This window comes from Megalops cyprinoides, chromosome 5 (genome assembly GCF_013368585.1).
Source record: "Megalops cyprinoides isolate fMegCyp1 chromosome 5, fMegCyp1.pri, whole genome shotgun sequence".
Lineage (NCBI taxonomy): Eukaryota > Metazoa > Chordata > Actinopteri > Elopiformes > Megalopidae > Megalops > Megalops cyprinoides.
This window is the reverse complement of record NC_050587.1, coordinates 10,884,074-10,904,149: the sequence shown is the minus strand read 5'-3', so window position 1 is coordinate 10,904,149 and position 20,076 is coordinate 10,884,074. Positions and strand designations below refer to the sequence as shown.

Sequence of the window (20,076 nt, the reverse complement as noted above, 5' to 3'; positions counted from 1 at the left end):
GTCCAAACTAGCCACACTGTGATAAGTCTGTAATCATTTCAATACTCTGCCCTGACCAGCCGGTAAGCTTCAAGTGGAACAAGTATGCAGACGAGAAGTTCCAGTTCGTCGACCATTCCCTGGTGTCGTGCATCCGGTCAAAGAAGGACCCAGAAGTGCTGGAGTTCTTCAAGCTGCTGTCTCTCTGTCACACTGTCATGGTGGAGCAGAAGGAGGGTGAGCAGCTCTATCCATGTTCAGATACAATCTGCCAAACCAGCAGGGTTTGGAGGCATCACTGATTCTGCCTTTGGCTTTCCCTTACTTCAGAAAACCCATTCTTCATCACAGTAGTACATTCAACCAAACTAAACCAGGATTACAAAGCCCCTTGTACAATTTTGTAATGGAGTTTATCACATTTTGACACATTTGAATGCGTCAAACAGTTATCTGAAGAGATTTCACTCCATCTGTAACCTGAAGGAAACAGAATGTATAATATAAAATAAAATATAAAAATATAATTAGTCATAAGACTAATTAGTATTTCATACACAAAACTGTTACCTCTGAATCATTTTAGTGTGCCCTTTTTTTAAAAGGCATCATTCCTTCATTTGTTCCTTACCTGCTCTCTCTTTTGTTAACCCCTCAGACGATCTGGTGTACCAGGCTGCGTCCCCGGACGAGGGCGCACTTGTAACTGCTGCCCGCAACTTCGGCTTCGTCTTCCTGTCCCGCACACAGGACACCATCACCATCAGAGAGATGGACGAAGAGATGACCTACGAGATGCTGGCACTGCTGGACTTCAACAGCGACCGCAAGCGCATGTCCATCATCTGTAAGAATGGGGAAATCAAATCCTCACTATGCGATAATGCCTTCATTCTGTGACTAAATCCTAGATGCAAAACCTCAGAAATATTGCTCTGTTAGCCAATGAGCTGTGTTTCTGTTTCTATATTCTGCAGTTATTCACCCTTCAGTTGAATACTACTACTAGTAATAATAATAATAGATGTACAGTGATAAATAAAGAAACAGCAGACCACTGAGCAGCAAATTAGGTGGGGGGAGTCGTGTGTTAAAAACTGAATTAAAATATGGGCTTTCATGGCTGATTTGAACCTAGCTAGTGAGTTTCATTCTCTGATATCTCTTGGAAGAGAAATCCAGGGACATGGCCAACACTACAGAAAGCCCTTTTTCCCCAAGAGCGAAATCTTGTTTTTACATGCTACAGGGAGGCTGGTATCAGTAAGCTGGAGCTGGCGGGTGAGCGTGTCATTGTCTGTTAACATGTCTGTTAGATGGGGAGGGGCCAGCCCCTTTAAGGTCCTATAGGTCAGAAAAAAGACCTTTTCATCAATCCTGTTTAAAATGCACAAGGGTAATGTGATGAGACAGAACAAAAAATGTAAGCCCTTCAGGGACTGGTGCGGTCCATTAGCGCTCCATATTCTTCCTGTCCTCAGTGACTGAGGACAAGTAACACACTCCTCTTTCTATGGCAGTGAAGTTCCCCGATGGCCGAATCCGCCTGTACTGCAAGGGGGCGGACACCGTCATCTACGAGCGTCTGCATCCCGATTCTAAGAACAAGGAGACAACTCAGACCGCGCTGGATGTAAGCCGCTGCTCCCTATTTAAAGCTTTCCATGTGTGGGGGTGTGGCTAAGATGCTGCTTGGGGGTGGGGCTGAGTCCTGCAGAGGACATTGCTGAAGTACCCTTGAATTGCTCCATTGAGAAACATTTCCCTTACTGTTGTCACGTCTCATTGAAGGAATTCGCCAATGACACCCTCCGAACCCTCTGCTTGTGCTATAAAGACATCAGCACGCGGGAGTTTGAAGCCTGGGCCAATAAGCACAAGGAAGCCAGCCTCGCCATGGTCGACCGCGAAGCCGCTCTGGACCGGGTATATGAGCTGATTGAGAACAACCTGCTGGTGAGTCACGGCTTGCGTTGCATGTTCAGCCTGTTCATTCTCACTGCTTCAAAGAAATGCACAGGCTGTGGGTCATTTTCCGCTGCCTCTCCAGGGGGAAGGTTCCGAAACAGCTAGGGCTCATAATTTAGGGTTATCTTAGCCTCAGGAGTGATGTGACCAGTGTGCCCTGTTCTCTGCTTTTGTAATTAGTTCTCTTGCTATCTGACCTCTGTTACGTCAGATGGGGAACATCAAGATCAAGACAATATGTTGTTTTGGTTTATGTTCTGAAGGCCCACCTCAAGGTTTCTCATTAGATTGTATAAGATGCCAAAAAGTAATTTGATTGGGGCGTTGGGGCCTTGGCAGACTGTAACTCTTGATACTTAATCTGTTATTTTGCTGCTTTTTTGTCAAGTTGGCACACTGTACTTCTAAGTGATTGTACTCTGAACAGATACCCTCTGGGCTCTGTGACTATCAGATTTTACCGTGAAGCAGTTTTTCCTTATTTTGTTTATACCCTGCTAATTTCCCATTCTTTATGCATTACCTCAACTGTACACTTTCATCTTTGATTTTTTTTTCACCGCTTAAAGCCCCCTGACATTCAGATATGAAAAGACTCTTAAAATTTGGCAAGACCACGTTTTTGTCCAGGAGACTATTTGTTTATGCCTGAAATAACCTTACAGTTCCTCAAAATCTACCTGTGAAGTGTCCGTATAACGTCATATTACCTCAGCTTATGTTTGACACATTAGCACCTCCCCCTGTATAGATTGACAGAGGCCCTCTGCTCAGGGTGTAATGTTTCCATGTGTGCGCTATTTTTCAGCTGATTGGAGCAACAGCCATTGAGGACAAGCTCCAGGATGGGGTTCCTGAGACTATTGCAAAATTGGCCAAAGCGGATATCAAAATCTGGGTTCTGACTGGGGACAAGAAAGGTGTGTGCTACTGAATTATGTTAGGAACTAGGATGTCCTAACACACTGAAGTATGGAACTAGGATCAGAGGAACATCACTCCCAGCCAAGCTTAGATTTTGAAATCAGTCCCGAGGTAACTGCAAATGAATCGCATGATTAGTTGTAACCTACACATGTGCAGCTGTCTTAACCAGGCAGATCTCATATTGGACCACTGTTACAGGTTATGTCACTTCCTTTTATTCCCAGCCAGAAGTATATCTGCCCCCTGCTGCAAGTTTCATCCAAACTCTGACAAAATAAACCAACAGGGGCTGAGTGTGCATGACTGAGGGTTTATGTGGGAAGAACCCTGTATTACATTAAGCTGAGATATTCAATGGTGTCTAAGAAAACAAAGCTTGAAAGAAATCTCCTTATCACTCTTTATTGTGTTTACACTTATACAGATGACTTCCACAGTGCTGTGTAAATAAATTTATCTGCGTGCTCCATAGTTTGACATAGCTGAAGTAAAAACTTACTCTATGGGAAAAATACGCCCGTATCACCTGCATTAAATATTTACAATGTTCTTTCCATTCTGTGCAGAAACCGCAGAGAACATTGGGTTTTCCTGTCAGCTTCTGACCGATGACATGCAGCTCCACTACGGAGAAGATGTCAAGTAGGTTAAGTCTGCTTTGCTATCTGCAGTATCTGCTTTTTCATTAGCACAGAATAGGAACACAATGACAAAAATCATATGCTAAAAGTTCATGAACAAATACTAAATATTACAATGCATTGGACACACTGGGGATGAAAATAGATACAAGAAGTAACATGTGAAGAAGTATACATGCAAAGGAAAATACAATGACTTACCATGAAAGAGGCAGGAAGAAGATCCATACACCAATGCATGGAAGAAGAGGTATTATGTTAGGGTACATGGACACTAGGAGTGGATAACGACCCTGTTGCTGCTAAGGAAAAGCGGTATTGTGAAGCAATGGGTCTGCGCTGTTTTTAATTTGTGTTTGTGAAATGGAACGTCCTGAGATCAGTTCTGCTTGGGGGCGGATGGTTGCCAGTCCGCTCTGACTCTTTCCATGTCATTGTGTGTGCCAGTGAGAAACTGCAAGCCCGACAGGCCAATAGGAGGAACCAGCCGCCTGGACTGAGCCGGAACAAGAAGACTACGGAACCGTTCTTCCCAGAGCCTGGGAAGAATGCCCTTATCATCACCGGGGGCTGGCTGGTACGTGCAGACCAGGCTAAATGAACTCCCAAAGCAAAACTGTGTATAGCTTACTAAGGACTGAGCGTGGAAAGGTTTGATTATGGCACAATGAGAGAGCAGGCAAACCTTTCATTTTTATATGAGGTCCTCCTTTGGTCTTTTTTGGGAGTATCCAAACCAGTTAAATGTCAGAAACTTCAACTTAGATTTGTTTAGCTGTCTCACTAACTTAATGAAAAGCCCAGTAAGGTTTGGATGCTGGATTTCAAAACTGGATGGGAATGTTGTGTGTGTGATACAAGACGGTTACTGGAGATCCCTCGTGCAGTAGAGATGTGCTTCCATTGTGCATTAAACCCCTTCCTGTCATGGCAGAATGAGATCCTGTACGAAAAGAAGAAGAAGAGGCGCCGCCTCCGTCTGCGCAGGCTGGGCAGGAGGCCGCAGCCCACCAGCCCCCAGGACGGCCAGCCCATCAACGACCTGGAGAAGGAGCAGAGGCAGATCGACTTCGTGGACATGGCGTGCGAGTGCAGCGCGGTCATCTGCTGCCGCGTCACACCCAAGCAGAAGGCCAACGTCGTCAGCCTGGTCAAGAAGTACAAGAAGGCCGTGACGCTGTCCATCGGAGATGGAGCCAACGACGTCAACATGATCAAGAGTAAGAGGCTCTTCTGTGGCAGTGGGGTGAAACTCAGTCAACACGATCTCTCTCAAAAACAGAGAGGTTTAAGTTTCACGATTCGGCTAAATGCTAAATCTCTCTTTAACCGTACTGTCAACTTACTGTCAATGTGTAGAGGCAACATCTGGGGAAAAATAATAAATACAGCTGGACTTGAAAGCTTAATATTAAATATGCCGAAGCAAATAAATGTGTAAAATCATTTTATAAATGATTTTGTCTTGCAAATGGAAAATCCCCAGATAACAGTGCTGACCTTGTGGAGAAATGTAGATGTGGCTCTTCTCCTTACATTCTTTTCTGGCATTTTTAGCGGCAGACATTGGTGTGGGCATCAGCGGGCAGGAGGGCATGCAGGCTGTCATGTCCAGTGACTACGCCTTCGCCCAGTTCCGCTACCTGCAGCGCCTCCTGCTGGTGCACGGCCGCTGGTCCTACATCCGCATGTGCAAGTTCCTGCGCTACTTCTTCTACAAGAACTTCGCCTTCACCCTGGTCCACTTCTGGTACTCCTTCTTCAGCGGTTACTCCTCTCAGGTGAGGGGAAACCTCAAGGAAGGAGGAATATGAATTGGTCTATGAGCCTTAGAAATAAGAGCTCTGGTTTTTAGTTCCTTACAAAATGGAGGTGTGACTAAAGCAATCAGATAAATTCTTTGGTACTGTGTCCGTCACAAGGGGCCGGCTTGAGGCCTTTACAGAACTCAGAGATGGTATTGCTGAAAATTACATATGCCTGAAAATACTCAAGTAATAAAATTTGTTGCTGTACAGTTCATATGGTTCCACACAGTGATGAATGCTGTCTGGGTGACCGATGGATATTAAAAGTTGTGATCTCTTTCATTTTACAGGTGGCATATGAAGACTGGTTCATCACCCTGTACAATGTCTGTTACAGCAGTCTCCCTGTTCTTCTGGTGGGCTTGCTGGATCAGGTATTATGCTTGCAACAAACATTGTCTACTGCATCACAACACGAATAAGAGTGACTGTCTGAAGAGGAAGTAGTTACATTCCATTACTCAAAGGGAGGATTATTATTTTTTTTTTACCTGCTTGTGTGTAAATAGGTTTGGTTATGGTCGCCCCCCTGGGTGGGTAGTAGTTTGATTGTTTTCTCCCTCTTCTCTCTCTAAAGGACGTCAACGACAAACTGAGCTTGCGCTTCCCCAGGCTGTACTTACCGGGCCAGCAGGGGGTGCTGTTCAATTACAAGAACTTCTTCATCAGTCTGTTCCATGGAATCTTCACCTCGCTGATCATCTTCTTCATCCCGTACGGAGCCTTCCTGCAGACCATGGGTCAGGACGGGGAGGCCCCATCCGACTACCAGTCCTTTGCTGTGGTGACCGCCTCCTCCCTCATCATCACCGTTAACCTCCAGGTACCCCCCGACGAAGCGCCAAAGCCTCTACCTCTGTCAGTCTGGTCCCCTTAAGCATGCGCTGTATCATGCAACAGTTCAACAGACTGGTTTAAATGACTTTAGTTTTACTATATATAGACAATAACATATTAGAGATAAATAATACAGACCAAATTTTCTCATGTTTTCCAGTTTAGAAAAGGTACTGTATTTGTTAGCCAGGGTTTGGCCAAAATCCATTTCACTGAGCTTCCATTTATCATGGTTGCTTAAATACCAGTCTCGTACTTTGTGAGTAATTCATGGTAAACCTTTTTCCACTTTTGCTATTTGAAAATGTTACAGTAGGTGCTGATTTAGCTTAATCATTGAATGGCTCAACACTTAAACTCCACTCACAGTACATTATGTTCCACTCAGTCTGGCGCTAGAGTTTATAAGTTTGAGCTTTTTCAAAATCCTGTAATGCCTTCCCCCTTCCTGATACAGAGTTCATTTTCTCTCATTTCTCATTTGCCCAGATCTCTTTGAACACGTCGTACTGGACATTTGTGAATTGCTTTGCGGTCCTGGGCAGTATGGCCATATACTTCGGGATCATGTTCGACATCCACAGTGCAGGAATTCATGTGATCTTCCCCTCAGCATTCACCTTTACAGGTGAGTTTAACTGCTTTGGATCCCTAGAAATGAACACACCGGGAAGATCTGACAAGTGTTATTTTGCAAAATAACAGAGATGGCAGTACACGGCAACACAAGTAATACATTTCCTTCATAAAAACTTTAAGGGCCTGTTTGTAGGTCACAAGGGTGTAGCTGGTGAAGACTACACATTGGTGGTTGATTACACAAGTTGCGCTCCTCATTGACAAGTGCTCCTCATCTGATGCTTTCACTAAAGATGCTAATAACATGCAATTAAAGGCAAGGAGCAGCAGTAAACAGCAGCTCTGTGTGTCTCTCCCTCAGGGGTGGCATCCAATGCCCTGCGACAGCCCTACCTCTGGCTGACCATCATTCTGACCGTGGGCATCAGCCTGCTGCCTGTCATCTGCATTCAGTTCCTCCACAAGACCATATGGCCGTCTGAGGGAGACAAGGTAAGAGATCAGCTTCTTACTGCGTAGGTGTTTGTTAGGCTTCACTTTACCTGGATTTCATTTGGGTTGAGCTGTGTTTCCACTGACCCACTTTAGCTCTAGGTCGTGTATCCCAGAGGTGAGCCTCAGGCATTTATACAGGAAACTGACCTGGGTTTACAAAAGGCAGGTTTTTCCTTTGTAAAATTCCATACCATATGTTTGCTTGAATGTTGGAGAACTTGTTCATATATCTCTGATATTTCATGACAAAAAAATTAATGTTATGACTCTTGATGCCATGTCTACTGGTATCATTTATATCTACTGGTATCATTTACCGCAGTCTTTTTGTTGTAGCAAGGAATAACAAAAGCAGAAATATTAGAATGTCATCCGCCGTAAGTCATTGAGTAAACCCACAAAGCGATCTCACTCATTTACTGACAAATAGGTGGGTGTAGGCGATACCAGGAAAGTGTGGCTCTCTGAAATGTTCTAGCGTCAGCTGCTTTTGAGTAGTAGGTAAGACTAGATCAGTTGAAATGTAAAATGGCATAAAAGGACGCATTAGAATGGCAGGAATACAGCTAAGGTAGGTCTATGAAAACAAAAGAAACTCAAAAGAAAACATTTACAATGGGATCTTTGGTTTTGTTTTTGGCTTTGGCTCCCACCAGGTTAAAAAGTTACAGTAGTTATTAATTGTTCAAGTGGTAACACCTATAGTTACCCAACATTTATGTTGACTGTCCACCCCAACAATGCAGGAGAGTAATAAGGATGATCACTGTGCCTGGAGTTAACTCCCCTCCTTCTGCTCCCCCAGGTCCAGAGGAACAGGAAGAGGTACGAGATGGAGGCGGAGGAGGAGGAGAAGAAGAAGCAGCCCGCTCCCTTCCGGCGCGGCCAGCGCTCCCGGCGCTCGGCCTACGCCTTCTCCCACTCCCGCGGCTATGCCGACCTCATCGCGTCCGGCCGCAGCATCCGCCGGAGACCGCCGGTGCGCCGGGGCATCCCCGACAGCATCCAGGAGGTGCAGCAGGCGGAGAACAGCTGAGAGCTGTCCGTTTCCCACCTGCCCGTCTGGACTGTTTAAGCTAAGCTGCACACCAAGGACCAGGATCTTTTTTTTTTTTTTTTTTAAAGGTTTATCTATGACAGATAACGATGTAATTCTCAGGATTTATACTGTTTTGTGTCACCTGTTCCTTGATGCTTGAAACTCTTACCAGTGAGTGCTCAGTCAGGACACAGCTCGGCTTGCTGTCACGGCCTGGCTGACGTGCACTCCTCTGTTGTCAGGGGTTACCGGTGGCAGGACGTTCCTATACCAGTGATGGGTGGTAAACCATGGGAGTTGGTGTTACATAAAAGCTGTAATTTAATATATTGTGTATATTTTTGTTAGACATTTTGACTGGTTAGGCAGATAAAACTTGTACCGCAGGAGAAGTATGCTAAGGTTGATTTTAATGTCACTCCTCTCTGTTTCAGCTGTGGTTCCCACCAAGGTCATCTTTCCTTTATGTCACTGTGAGCTTTGAGTCTGTCTGCTTTCTATTGGCACTGTCGCTGTTTCATGGTCACACCTTTCATGGAACTTTGTGTTTTCTGCATAAGTGTTTTTTAAGTTGGACACCTTTGTTTACATTAATACTCCAGAACGCAGCCCTTAAGAACTACTTGCTTTTTGAGCCAAACTGTTTCTTTCCAGGTTTGTGTAACTTATTGGGTCCACAAATTGCCACGCCTTAACAATTATACTAAGCACACCAAGATGTCAAAATGACTGGCCATTCATAGATGATGTTTCTTAATAGTAGTTGGTCAGTCTCTTATATAACTTCAAATGATCACGTCCTTTTAATGGACATTTTGGCATGATACCTGGGAGAGATGTGTTCCTTCTGTCTGTTAATGACATGGTTGCCTTTTGTAACTGTACTACCTAAAAATGAGCTTTCAACTGGCACTTTTTATTTCTGTCTTTGAGAGACCATCAGTCAGGCTCTCCTGTAATACTTTTGCATGTTGACAAGGTGATTTAATCATAGATCAAAGTGGATTCAGTTTTGTGAAATGGCCTTTTTGACTAATGTAAAATTCTGCTCACGGGCAGAAATAGACCTAAAACTCATAAAGCTGTTACATTCTCATCAATCTGCCATCATGTCTAAACATCATTCATATCGGGGAATTATATTTGAAATTCCTTTTTATTTGTTAAAGAGAATATTTTTTAAATGGCATTTTGTTGTCTGGAAACACAACATTCTACGACTCAGTTGTACCTTTTTATTAATGTACTTTTTACAAGCAAACATGAATGTTTATCATGTGTTTTTAGAACTATTATGGAATGTACTTTGTAAAAATGATAATAAAGACTTTATGAATACGAATTAAAATGAGGAATGGGGTTTATTGCTGGCTGTGCCCGCAGTCGGTGGAAGGTGTCCAAGCAAACGCGACAGGAACAGACTGATGGCATCTCTGCTGACACGGTCACGCCTTGGCAGCTGACACTGGGGACTCTCTGTTGTGCTGGTCTTGCGTCACAAAAGCTGCCGCTGTGGACACTGTCATGCCAAATGCTGTGTTTTCATAAGTGGTACTTTGCTGATTAATGAGGTTCCACAACTGAAGGACAAGGTAAGGCAATGGTGTGATCACCGTTCGTTGCTAATGCGAGGCATCTTTGTTGTGCTGTCATTGTTGTTGCGATGTATTGTCCAAAGACAGAGCATTTCCTCTCCCGTAGTTGTGTATGAGGGCTTTGCATGTCAAGCTGATTGGGGGGGGGAGGGGACACTAAGGATGGTCTGTGCATCTCAGAGAATGCTGATTTATGCGGCTGGTTCATATCTTTGTAATTATTATCATATATTTGGAGATGCCCATATCTATAGTGACTGACAAGGCTGTCATTGCAACACGCAGAGAGTGTCACAAGAGTAATGAAAACAAGGATGTAAGGCTTAAAGCTTAAAAACAGTGTAAAGACATAAGCACATATCTGACATTTACTAAGTGTACTCATATTACTTTATGATAGAGCATTCTAACTTTATGAGAGATGTAGTGCCTAGCAATTATCCATTCTCAGTTGGTGGCACATACTTCGTACCTATATAGCACTGAGAGGTGGGCCCTTTTTTGAATTCCATACAGAAATAACATTCATTTCTGTTCTAACCTCATTTATGCAAACAGAATTTAGATTTATTTAGATAAAGAGGAATAACAGGAACAAGAAATACAGAAGAATTTAGGAAACATTGGGTAGGTTGTTTTGTAATTGTTAATGTTCAGTTTGTGTGATGTGGCTTAAATTGTTTAGTGTAACGGCTTCATTTTGATATAAAAAAATTATTTGCACTTATGTTTGTAGTGTTTTGACATATTTATCTAAGTAAGTTCCTAATATGTGTGAGTAACTTATTAGTTTTATATGTCAAAAGCATTGTTAATGTTAATACCAGCACACAATGTCTAACAATAGTCTTCAAGAGTACTATCACACTATCAGCTGTAATGGAGCAACATGTGGTCAAATCCTGACAAAAGTCTAACCTTTGACCTGTAACGTGTCAACCAGTATATTTCAACAAAAAATTCCTGAATGCCGTGTTGAATCTTCATGTAAACATAGGTATAAATGACATTGACATAAAAAATGTGCACATTTATAAAACTTATTTATAAAACTTACGTATTTACATAAGCATTTTAGTCAAATGATTCTGATGTTTTATTTGTATGGACTGATGAGTATTTTCTTCCTCAAATCTTGTCCTTTTCATACCAAAATTATAGGCACATTGTAAGTTTATCATTTATAAATCTCCATTAATGATTATTGTATATCTTTCCCTTTTGTGTTTGTCTTGACAAAATGTAGCACTGAACACTATTGTATAACAACGCTAAAAACCCTGAACTCTGACTCAAACTCATCCAGTTCCACCCATGACATGTGAAGAAGATTGTTTATGGGGGTACCAAAACTAGTGTAGCTTCCAAAATGAAAACACCTCCACAGTAGGCTGTCATACCACAAAGACTGACACATAATCTTGCAACTGATCACATATAAATATTTAATGGCAGGGTAATATTTCTTCTCCACTTCAGATAGATGAGTATCATAATATGAGCAGAGTCATTTCATAATGAAAATGGGTTTTTCTCAAAAAAAGATTGTTTTGTTTGTTAATTGGCAGGAACAATTTATTTAGCTAATTTGTTATTGATATTTTAAAATAGTTTTGCTCATGTTTTTTTCTGTCATTTGAAGCTTAATTCGCAAAAATGAAAAGACATAATGAAAAAGCGGATCATTTATTATCTAAAGAGAGTCACAGTGAGTGTAAATCATCTGTGGCTATGCATATACCTCTGAATGTACAGCACAGTGGTTTTAATCGCCACAACAAACATGCCTGCCATAACGAGGCACTTACTTTTTACCACAGTTTGTCTTTACGACGGTGTTTCCGTAAAGCTGTTGAGGAATCAGCTGACCGGAGAGAGACTGCAGAGGGTAATAAACACAAGACCAAACTGAATTGTTTTACCCCTCAGTCTTCCTAGACATACCCTAACGAAACAGCTCAAAATAAAGGACATGCACCAATAGTATCTGTCACTGGTAAGTGTCCAGACAATTTTTATTTGTTTTCAATTAGCCAGCTAGTTAGCGGGCTAGCTAACTGCTAACCCGGAAACGAGCTGCGACAATGCAGGTGCATTTATTTATGATGATGAAATTATGTCTAACTTAATTTGTGTAAAAATATTCAAATTAAAGTTGATCGGGTGACCTGGCATTGAATACAGCGTCTAGTTCGTAGTTTTGTCATGATGCATTTTGTTCAGACATTGAACTGACCCATCAGTTGGAACATTGTCATTGCAAATAGCTGTCTTGCTGCTATTGCATGTTTGTTGATACGGCCAGTCAGTTAACTAGCTATTTAAATGGGTGGCTTGCTAGCTTTCCAGACTCCCGTCATTAATAGTCTCAAAAGTCACAGAATGGAGATCAGCTGAAGGGGCTTCCTCTGACCACTTGCTAATTCATAGTGCTCAACCTGCTACCTGACGTTGGTTGCCTAGAGCAGTGTTTCTCAAACCTCTCCTGGAGTACCCCTTGTCCTGCATGTTTTACATCTCTCCCTGCTCCAACACAGCTGATTCAAATGATCAGTTTGTTATTAAGCAGCTTCAGGAGTTCATAACGAGTTGATCATTTGAATCAGCTGTGTTGGAGCAGGGAGAGATCTAAAACATGCAGGACAAGGGGTACTCCAGGAGAGGTTTGAGAAACACTGGCCTAGAGGAATTGTAGCAAAAATGTTGCTAGCTAAATGATATGGAAAATAGTGGGGATCGTTGCTAGCTAACGCTCCATATGTTTCTTCTTCGGTTGGAATGGTAATTAATACAGCGCTATCTTGGGCATTTTAACTAGCTTGATGGTGTGGTTTTAACAATTTTGACATAAAAGTTAGGGACCTCGGCCAGACTGTTACCTCGTCACTGCATTCCTCTCCCAACCTGGTTGCCTCCTGCCTGGTCCAGTGGGACATTAGCTAACAGTTAGCCAGCTTGCTACAGTATGTTAGCAAGCGTATGGTTGTGTTTGCCCTGCAGCGCGCAGCCATCTGGTTTTCTCCGGTAAACAAACCGGATAGTCTACCTGGTCCACTCAGCTTAAACAGAGATGCGATTCCTAAATTGCTTTTTTGAAACAATGTCGCTAGCTGTCTATAATCCAGTTGATTTCAAATCATTTAGCTGTAGTACTTCTGGAATGTGATAATATGTTTTGGAAGCAAAATTGCCCAGATGTGGATTATTCCATGTAAGCTTCTCAATATCAGAGCAATCGCTTGTTGTGGAGCGAGCTACATCAGAGCCCTATTGTGAAATCGATTGTTCATGCTGGACATCACAGGGTTTGATATTTCAAAACTTTACTCATCACATATTGTCCTGCACCTGAGCAGAGAATAGCATGCCAGTCATTTCCTCTATTCAAGGGAGTTGAACAATTAGTTATACTGATGAAATAAATATTATTTTAAGTGGACACTTACTTTAGTTCACTGTAAAGTTATATCTGCTGTCCGTCACTCTGTAACTGCTATGTTCTTTGATTACACATTTTACTATTTAAGGATTAATGGATACTGTTAAATTTCATTAAATAGTAAATTCTTGTTCCACTCTCATAACTGACTGTGTAGTGGCACACATATGTTATGTGGTACATTAGTAACATGGCAAATGGAGTAGTGTATACGGTACACGGTTAACAAGGAGCACATTATACATTTCATTTCGTGGGTGTGATTCCCAAAGCCGGACCAACAGAGTCAACATGGAGAGCTTGTGGTAGACAGTTCTAGTCAATGCTCAGACTGTGAAGCAACCCGTTTCTGTGCAGATCAACTGCCTCAGCTTTCATTCCGGTTGTTTTAACATGAGCACATTGATTTTACTGAAAGCCTGTGATTAGGTTGGCATGGGAGTTTGGCGGCGGCTCTGTGGCTGTGACCAGTTTATAGCAGCAGCAGCAGCAGCAGCAGCAGGAACGTCTTTGTGCTCTTTGTGAACCACTTTCCCAGCTTTGGTCTTGGGTTGAAAAACTTGAAGAGCTGACAAAAATGAGGCTGACACACATTGTGAAGATGAAGGGGGTGTTTCGGAAACTCAGGTTTGCCATGAAAAGGCGGCAACACATCAGGTACCGTACTGGGTGACACACTTCTTTATGTAGCCTGAACTCGCCTTCTGGGAAAGTGTTGTTCATTTATCTAACGGTCCTCACTTGATTTGATATTTGTGGTCTGTGAAATTACTTCTGGAGCTCTTGGTATGAGTTAGCCTTCGTGTTTGTTGCTGGTTGTTTATCGTTTTAAAGGCTGCGGCGGAAGACTCATGATCTTGAATGTGTTGCAGTGCGCTGTTCCTCTTTTGAATGGGCCAGAAGCTGTGACATGATCCGTCATTGCCTGGGAATGGTGTCCTTTTATTTTCTCAGGCGTGTTTGTTTTCTGATCTCTTTGATATCTGATTGTAATTGGCCATGTTATTAAGGATCGTGTTTTTATGTTGTGAAGCATGGATTGCAGACAATGCAGACTGAAAGAGTTGACAGAGAGACTACTGTCAGACTTGTCATAGATAGGCAGACTTCTCAGTCATTTGTGTTAGTTGACAAGTATAATGAATCTTTCTGTTTAATATGACAGCTCTCACTGCTTCCCAGACTGTCATCGCTAAGACACAGGGATATGACAGTCTTAAGAAAAGGCTGCTTGTGTTTAGTTGAAAAGGGGGGCTACTTATTCTACTTTCTCCCTCCATATTTAAATATTTCTTCATGTTGAATCATGAAAACCATCAAAGCGACACCAAACCCACTGTTCATGTGAAGATTGGCTTCACATGCACAGGAGTTCTGAAACAATCAATTCGGCTAATCCATTAGCCCTAATTCCATGGAATAGACAAATCAATAGGTGGATTACATAATGTTTCTCGCCACAGGTTCATACTGTCTTTTGTTATGGTGCTCCCTAAAAGAACTTAGCTTAGGAGTTTCCATTTTACCAGTCATAGAGGGATTGAACTCATTTTTGTGGATGATATCAGATGCAATGATAGACTGTAAGGAGTGTCATATACCTGATTTACATGCAAATGTTCTGCTGTATTCCTTTAAGGTTAGGTTCTTGGTTAGTTTTGTGTTAATGGAGGCACTGTACATACAGGACAAACAAGGTAGATGAATACTATCAACAGGTGCAGGCCTTGGGAAGGCTGATACATGTGAAACATTGAGCATGGAGTCCATTAAATTAAAAGGATGGTGGAATGGTGGTTCAAGGGAATCTAAAATTCTTTTCTGGGAAAATGATGAACCGATAATAAATGAAACAAGAAACAATGAACAATCATTTAACACATCCGATTGTGGCTTGAAATGAGAATATTCTCAGGAAAAATTGAATATGTAGCCAATTTGAAAATGAAACCCAAAGCAAGCAAAGTTCTAGATGTAGAAGACTAACTGATGCCTGGTTCATGACATTTGAACATTTTGGCTTGGAGTCCATTTTTCCAGAGAGCAACCCTGGACGGAAGGAAGGATGGAATCAGGAGGAGGTTTGAAAGAGAGTTCTGGGGAGAAATGAGCTCAAATATTGATATCCATTGGATGGTGGATGTTGAAGAGAACTGAAACTGAGGGAGGGAGGGAGTGGACTGAATGTGTATTGTGGAAGGAAGAAAGACCTGAATAAGAGATTGAAGGGACAGCAGTGGGGCTCCTCGGAAAAGAATGAAAGTTTGAACGATACGAAGGAATAAAAGGAAAGCTCCTCTTTTTGAAATGGCGACGAGAACAGCAGATGTAGAACAGAGATGTAGACCTACCTTGGTTTGCAGGCAGAACGTTGTATTGCGCACTTGGTGAGCACCGATCAGAGATCAGTGTCGACGAGGAGAGAAGGGAGCGGTTTTGAATGTGCACGTGGTCCTTGGCTGTTCACAGACCTACCTCTTTGGTCGAAAGCTAAAACAATGAAATGAGGGGGAAGTGGCGCGACAGTGATATTTTTGACTGTTCGATTGGTTGCATTTCTCATCCAGAGTGGCAGACAGCTCAAACTGATGCCAAAGGTAGCCAGTGAGATGAGGAGTTGTCAAGGAGAGCCTGACAGTCTGACTTGGATGGGGTCACCGCAGTTCAAACATATAGATCAGAAAGATGGCACATGTATTAGTACACTTGTCATGCATTGCCCCTTCTCCTCCTTGAGATATATCCCTGTATGGTGATGGTGAGCACCTTTCTGTAGGTTAAACCATCAATCATTCACTCTAGCCACGCTCATCACACTTGTAAAATAACGCAGGGGTATTTTGAAAGACTGTTGTCTGTACATAAATTTGGATTAGAATAAGAGTGTGTCAATTCATGTGAATGTCCCCAGTGAGCCTAATTTTCTGCAGTATGTTCGTGAGTGAAAAGCATTGGCCCCCACTGGCAGCAGTGGTAGATAATGAAAACCATTGCTTTTTAATGGTCAGGCATCTGTGCCAGAGGGGAAAGTGCCCTTCAGATCCAGCATTCCCCTTCTATTTGTTTTCCTGACCTGTTGGGAGCAATCCGTCAGCCGCCGGGCGAAAGGAAATCCCGGCTGCTCTCCGTCCCCTTTGGCTCCTCATCAAAAAACACGCCTTCTGCTCTTTTTGATAGGCATGTAAAACTCAGGCCCCTGTTCAACCCAGTCAGTTCCTGCTTATTTGTACTGAAATTTAAGCAAGTGTTAGGCCTACATTTTGTCACTACGCCATTGTTTGTCTGGCGGTCACTGAATTACATAAAAAAAATATTAACGAACAGCGTCATCTCAGAGTTATGGATGAAGCATGTTGCAGTTTGATTGAAGAGGCTGTGCTGTAGTCACTGCTTTGCTTGAGTTTATGTGGGTCCAGCTTGTTTTGCCCCAGAGATATCAAAGGGGCTGTGCTTTACTGTGTACCCCTGCTATTTTTAGCCATCACCCCCCACAGCTGCATGGATTTTTATAAAGATTTTTTGAGGCGATATAGTACAGTACGTAATTGATTGTGCTTTACTTTAATTTGCCAATACCGCCCCGCCTAAATGTAAATGGCGGACGAGTAGTATTGATGCGCCGCGCCTCTGTACACAGCACAGAGTGTAACAAATCGGCCGTTCCACTTCTCTCTCCAGGAACAAACTGTCATAGCGGCTTTCATAGCGCTCTCTGCTCCTCTCCACTCTATCGTCTGATTAAAAGTGTGAATATTGTGGGAGTGATTGCTTATCTCAAAGTCAGCACAGACGCTGACTCTGTGTGTGTGTGTGTGTGTGTGTTGACTTGCTGGCAGGACTTTGACCGCACTCATTGTTGTAGTGCCTTGTCCATTGGTCACTCTTAAGAGCGTGGTCCCGTAAAAGAAATTTAAAGTGATTATCTCCCGTGTGACCTCAGAACGACCTGAAACACTCCGGAGTTGATTCTCCTCGCAGAGTGTCACAGGATCGCTCGGATCGCAAGTCACCAGGTGGAGTCAGTGAAGTGTGCGTAAAAAGGGCAAACAGAAACCCATTTTGGAGCCATCGAAGCGGAGCAGAAACATGATGACTAGAGCAGCATTCAGCGGCTTGCAAAATGTGTTTTACAAAATGTATATTTTGAAAGCCACAAAAGATGTGTTTGCTTCCTTTTGTGCATGTGAAAGGAACGTAATATTGGAGGCTACTGTCAAAGTTGAATTTAAGTAGTTGATGCACTGTTTTTATTTGTGATGTGAAAATAACACATCTTTTAATTGTTGTAATCTGGTAATGAAGCATTTATTTTAACATGAAGAAAAAAATCCAATTCGGGAATTAACCATTACTTCATAGTGTTATATAGAAAGGTATCGAATACATAAATAAGTATTCATTAACTCAAATTGACATGAATATTCAGTATGTTATGTAGTGTGTGTAGTGTTTTTGTGCTGGCTCTTTATGTCTAAAATTGACAGGACATTGTCTTAGTAAAGATCAGTACATTTTGTGATGAAGACTATTGTACAGACAAATTCATTATCATGGTATCCTGCCTGGAATTTGAATCCAAAGCCTTTACATCAAAACAGCTTCTCCTGCTGCCCCTGGGTTACAGCAGCATTCCATACATGTCCCTTTGTCTCCTGCAGTTCAAGAGAGAGCATGTCTGGAAACAGCCTGGTGTTACCCATAGTGCTGTGGGGCCGCCACGCGCCCACACACTGCATCTCCAGCCTCCTGGTGATGGACGACCTGGCCACCATCATCACGGGCTGCCACGATGGGCAGATCTGCCTGTGGGACATGACGCCTGACCTGGAGGTTAGGGGTAGTGATGCATGCTGGGATGGGGGGGGGGGCGTCTGTTGCTACGATAAGGGCACATTTTTTAAAATAAAATCAGTAGAAACGCAGTTGGTCACAGGGTCTGGTTTTGCATGGCGAAAATGGCTGAAATGCCTCAGAATGCAAACCCTTTGTAGCTTATGCAAACGTAAGTGTAGGGTATCTGTAACAGCACTTTCATTTAGTTCAGAAGAAGTGAAAAACACTCTGTGTTCTGTTAAGAGCTTAAAAAAAGAACCGTTCATGCAGACATCCATAATGCAGGGCAACACAAGTAGCTTATATATTATCCATTCATACAGTTGGGTATTTTTGTGAAGCATGTCAAATTAAGTCCCTTGTTCAAGGATATACCCACAATACCCCACATTGGATTTAAACCTTAAATCTTCAGGTTCCCTAATCTATAGGCTACTTTGCTGCTCTTGAGCGGAGCGCTCAATTGCTTTTTTTTTTCCACTTTTACACTCTGAAAATTACTTTGGATCTGTAAGCTGTGTTCTTGCTTATGTGAAGAGTTGTCCTGCGTTTCACACCTGGCCGTGTTCCATTGTGTTTTTAGATAAATCCTCGGGCCCTCCTGTTCGGCCACACTTCCTCCATCACGTGTCTGTCCAAGGCCAGTGCTGGCAGTGACAAGCAGTACATTGTCAGTGCCTCGGAGAGTGGGTGAGTGCAGCGCCGCCCCGGGGGAAATATCATGCATTGCAGGGATTGTGAAAAGTGGGGCGTGACACATGATAATGACATTGCACAATTGGGTGGCACTGCCAAGGTGTCTCAGGCCATAAGGCTACGTAACTTATAAGAAAGCTGTTGTTTCCCCATTTGTTCCTCTGTGATTATTGCGTAATGCTCAGCTGTAGCTCAGTATATAATTAATATTTCTGACCCAGTTCACTAGCTACTATGTGACATAGAAATGGAATGGAAGCATCTATTAAGCCTAAATAAAGTTGTTTGTGGTTTTATCTGTGTGTTGAGTATGCTTGTTGAAGGTGCTAAGTCCTCATGCCGTTTGGCTTAAACAATGTACTATGTGTTACACCGCGTTGTGGCTCTGGTCTGAATACTCTCTCATGTGGAGCAGCAGCCATTAAATTACATTACATTCGTTTAGTGGACGCTCTTATCCAGAGCGAGTTACAGCACAATAGCGCATAAGTGTCAGACCAGGCTAACAGCACTCCCAGACCAGTGAGTGTGAGCATAACACTATTCAAAACCTAATATTTAACATTAACCCTAATTCAGTTATAACTAACCATATTTAACATTATGCAGTCCTCAGCCTCTGTGAAGGTAATTCTCAAACCCTTTTCGTCTACAGGGAGATGTGTCTGTGGGACGTCAGCGACGGGCGATGCATCGAATTCACCAAGCTCGCCTGCGCTCACACGGGGATACAGGTATGCTAAGCAATAAACCCATCTTAACTTCCCCGCTAGCATGCGACCGGCACGCTCAACCTGTCCGTTTTCCCGCCCGTCCCAGTTCTACCAGTTCACCATCGGTACCCAGCGCGAGGGCCGGCTCCTCTGCAACGGCCACTACCCGGAGATCCTGGTGGTGGACGCCACCAGCCTGGAGGTGCTCTACTCGCTGGTGTCCAAGATCTCGCCCGACTGGATTAGCTCCATGAGCATAATTCGCTCGCACCGCACCCAAGGTCAGTAGCGCTTGACCCCCCCCCCCAGGGCCACGCCTCCCAGAGTGAGGGAGGAAAATCTCAGGCTTTGTGGGAACTTAGGATAAGCGCCTCTAAGCCCCTCTGGAGGCACAGCGCTGTGGCTTGGAGATGAAGTGATCTCTCTCTCTCTGTCTCTCTCTCACACATACTCCCTCTCACGTCTGGTCTTTTGATGTGTCATCATTGGTGATATAAAAGGAGGGAAAAAAAATGGAATTCCTGCCA

At 43.1% G+C, this 20,076-nt stretch overlaps 2 protein-coding genes across 4 annotated transcripts in view; both read left to right on the top strand.

Annotated features, from left to right (window-relative positions):
• Positions 1-9,503, top strand: part of atp8b1 (ATPase phospholipid transporting 8B1) — a 34,941-nt gene extending 25,438 nt beyond the window's left edge. Inside the window, exons 15-28 of the mRNA XM_036529885.1 lie at positions 60-216; positions 638-826; positions 1,500-1,612; positions 1,771-1,935; positions 2,756-2,867; positions 3,441-3,516; positions 3,963-4,092; positions 4,450-4,735; positions 5,073-5,296; positions 5,614-5,697; positions 5,901-6,146; positions 6,650-6,788; positions 7,101-7,231; positions 8,040-9,503. Coding sequence (XP_036385778.1) covers positions 60-216; positions 638-826; positions 1,500-1,612; positions 1,771-1,935; positions 2,756-2,867; positions 3,441-3,516; positions 3,963-4,092; positions 4,450-4,735; positions 5,073-5,296; positions 5,614-5,697; positions 5,901-6,146; positions 6,650-6,788; positions 7,101-7,231; positions 8,040-8,270 — 2,283 coding nt within the window. The 3' untranslated portion in view covers positions 8,271-9,503. The remainder of the gene's footprint in view (positions 1-59; positions 217-637; positions 827-1,499; positions 1,613-1,770; positions 1,936-2,755; positions 2,868-3,440; positions 3,517-3,962; positions 4,093-4,449; positions 4,736-5,072; positions 5,297-5,613; positions 5,698-5,900; positions 6,147-6,649; positions 6,789-7,100; positions 7,232-8,039) is intronic.
• A 2,220-nt stretch (positions 9,504-11,723) lies between these two features.
• LOC118777620 (WD repeat-containing protein 7) overlaps positions 11,724-20,076 on the top strand; it is a 162,226-nt gene continuing 153,873 nt past the window's right edge. For 2 of the 3 annotated variants that reach the window (XM_036528717.1, XM_036528719.1), the window contains exons 1-4: positions 17,979-18,137; positions 18,724-18,830; positions 19,492-19,570; positions 19,656-19,830. In XM_036528717.1, the coding sequence (XP_036384610.1) occupies positions 17,979-18,137; positions 18,724-18,830; positions 19,492-19,570; positions 19,656-19,830 (520 nt within the window). Of the gene's footprint in view, positions 11,865-17,965; positions 18,138-18,723; positions 18,831-19,491; positions 19,571-19,655; positions 19,831-20,076 lie in introns of those variants that run through there. The other variant, XM_036528716.1, reaches the window with a different exon arrangement.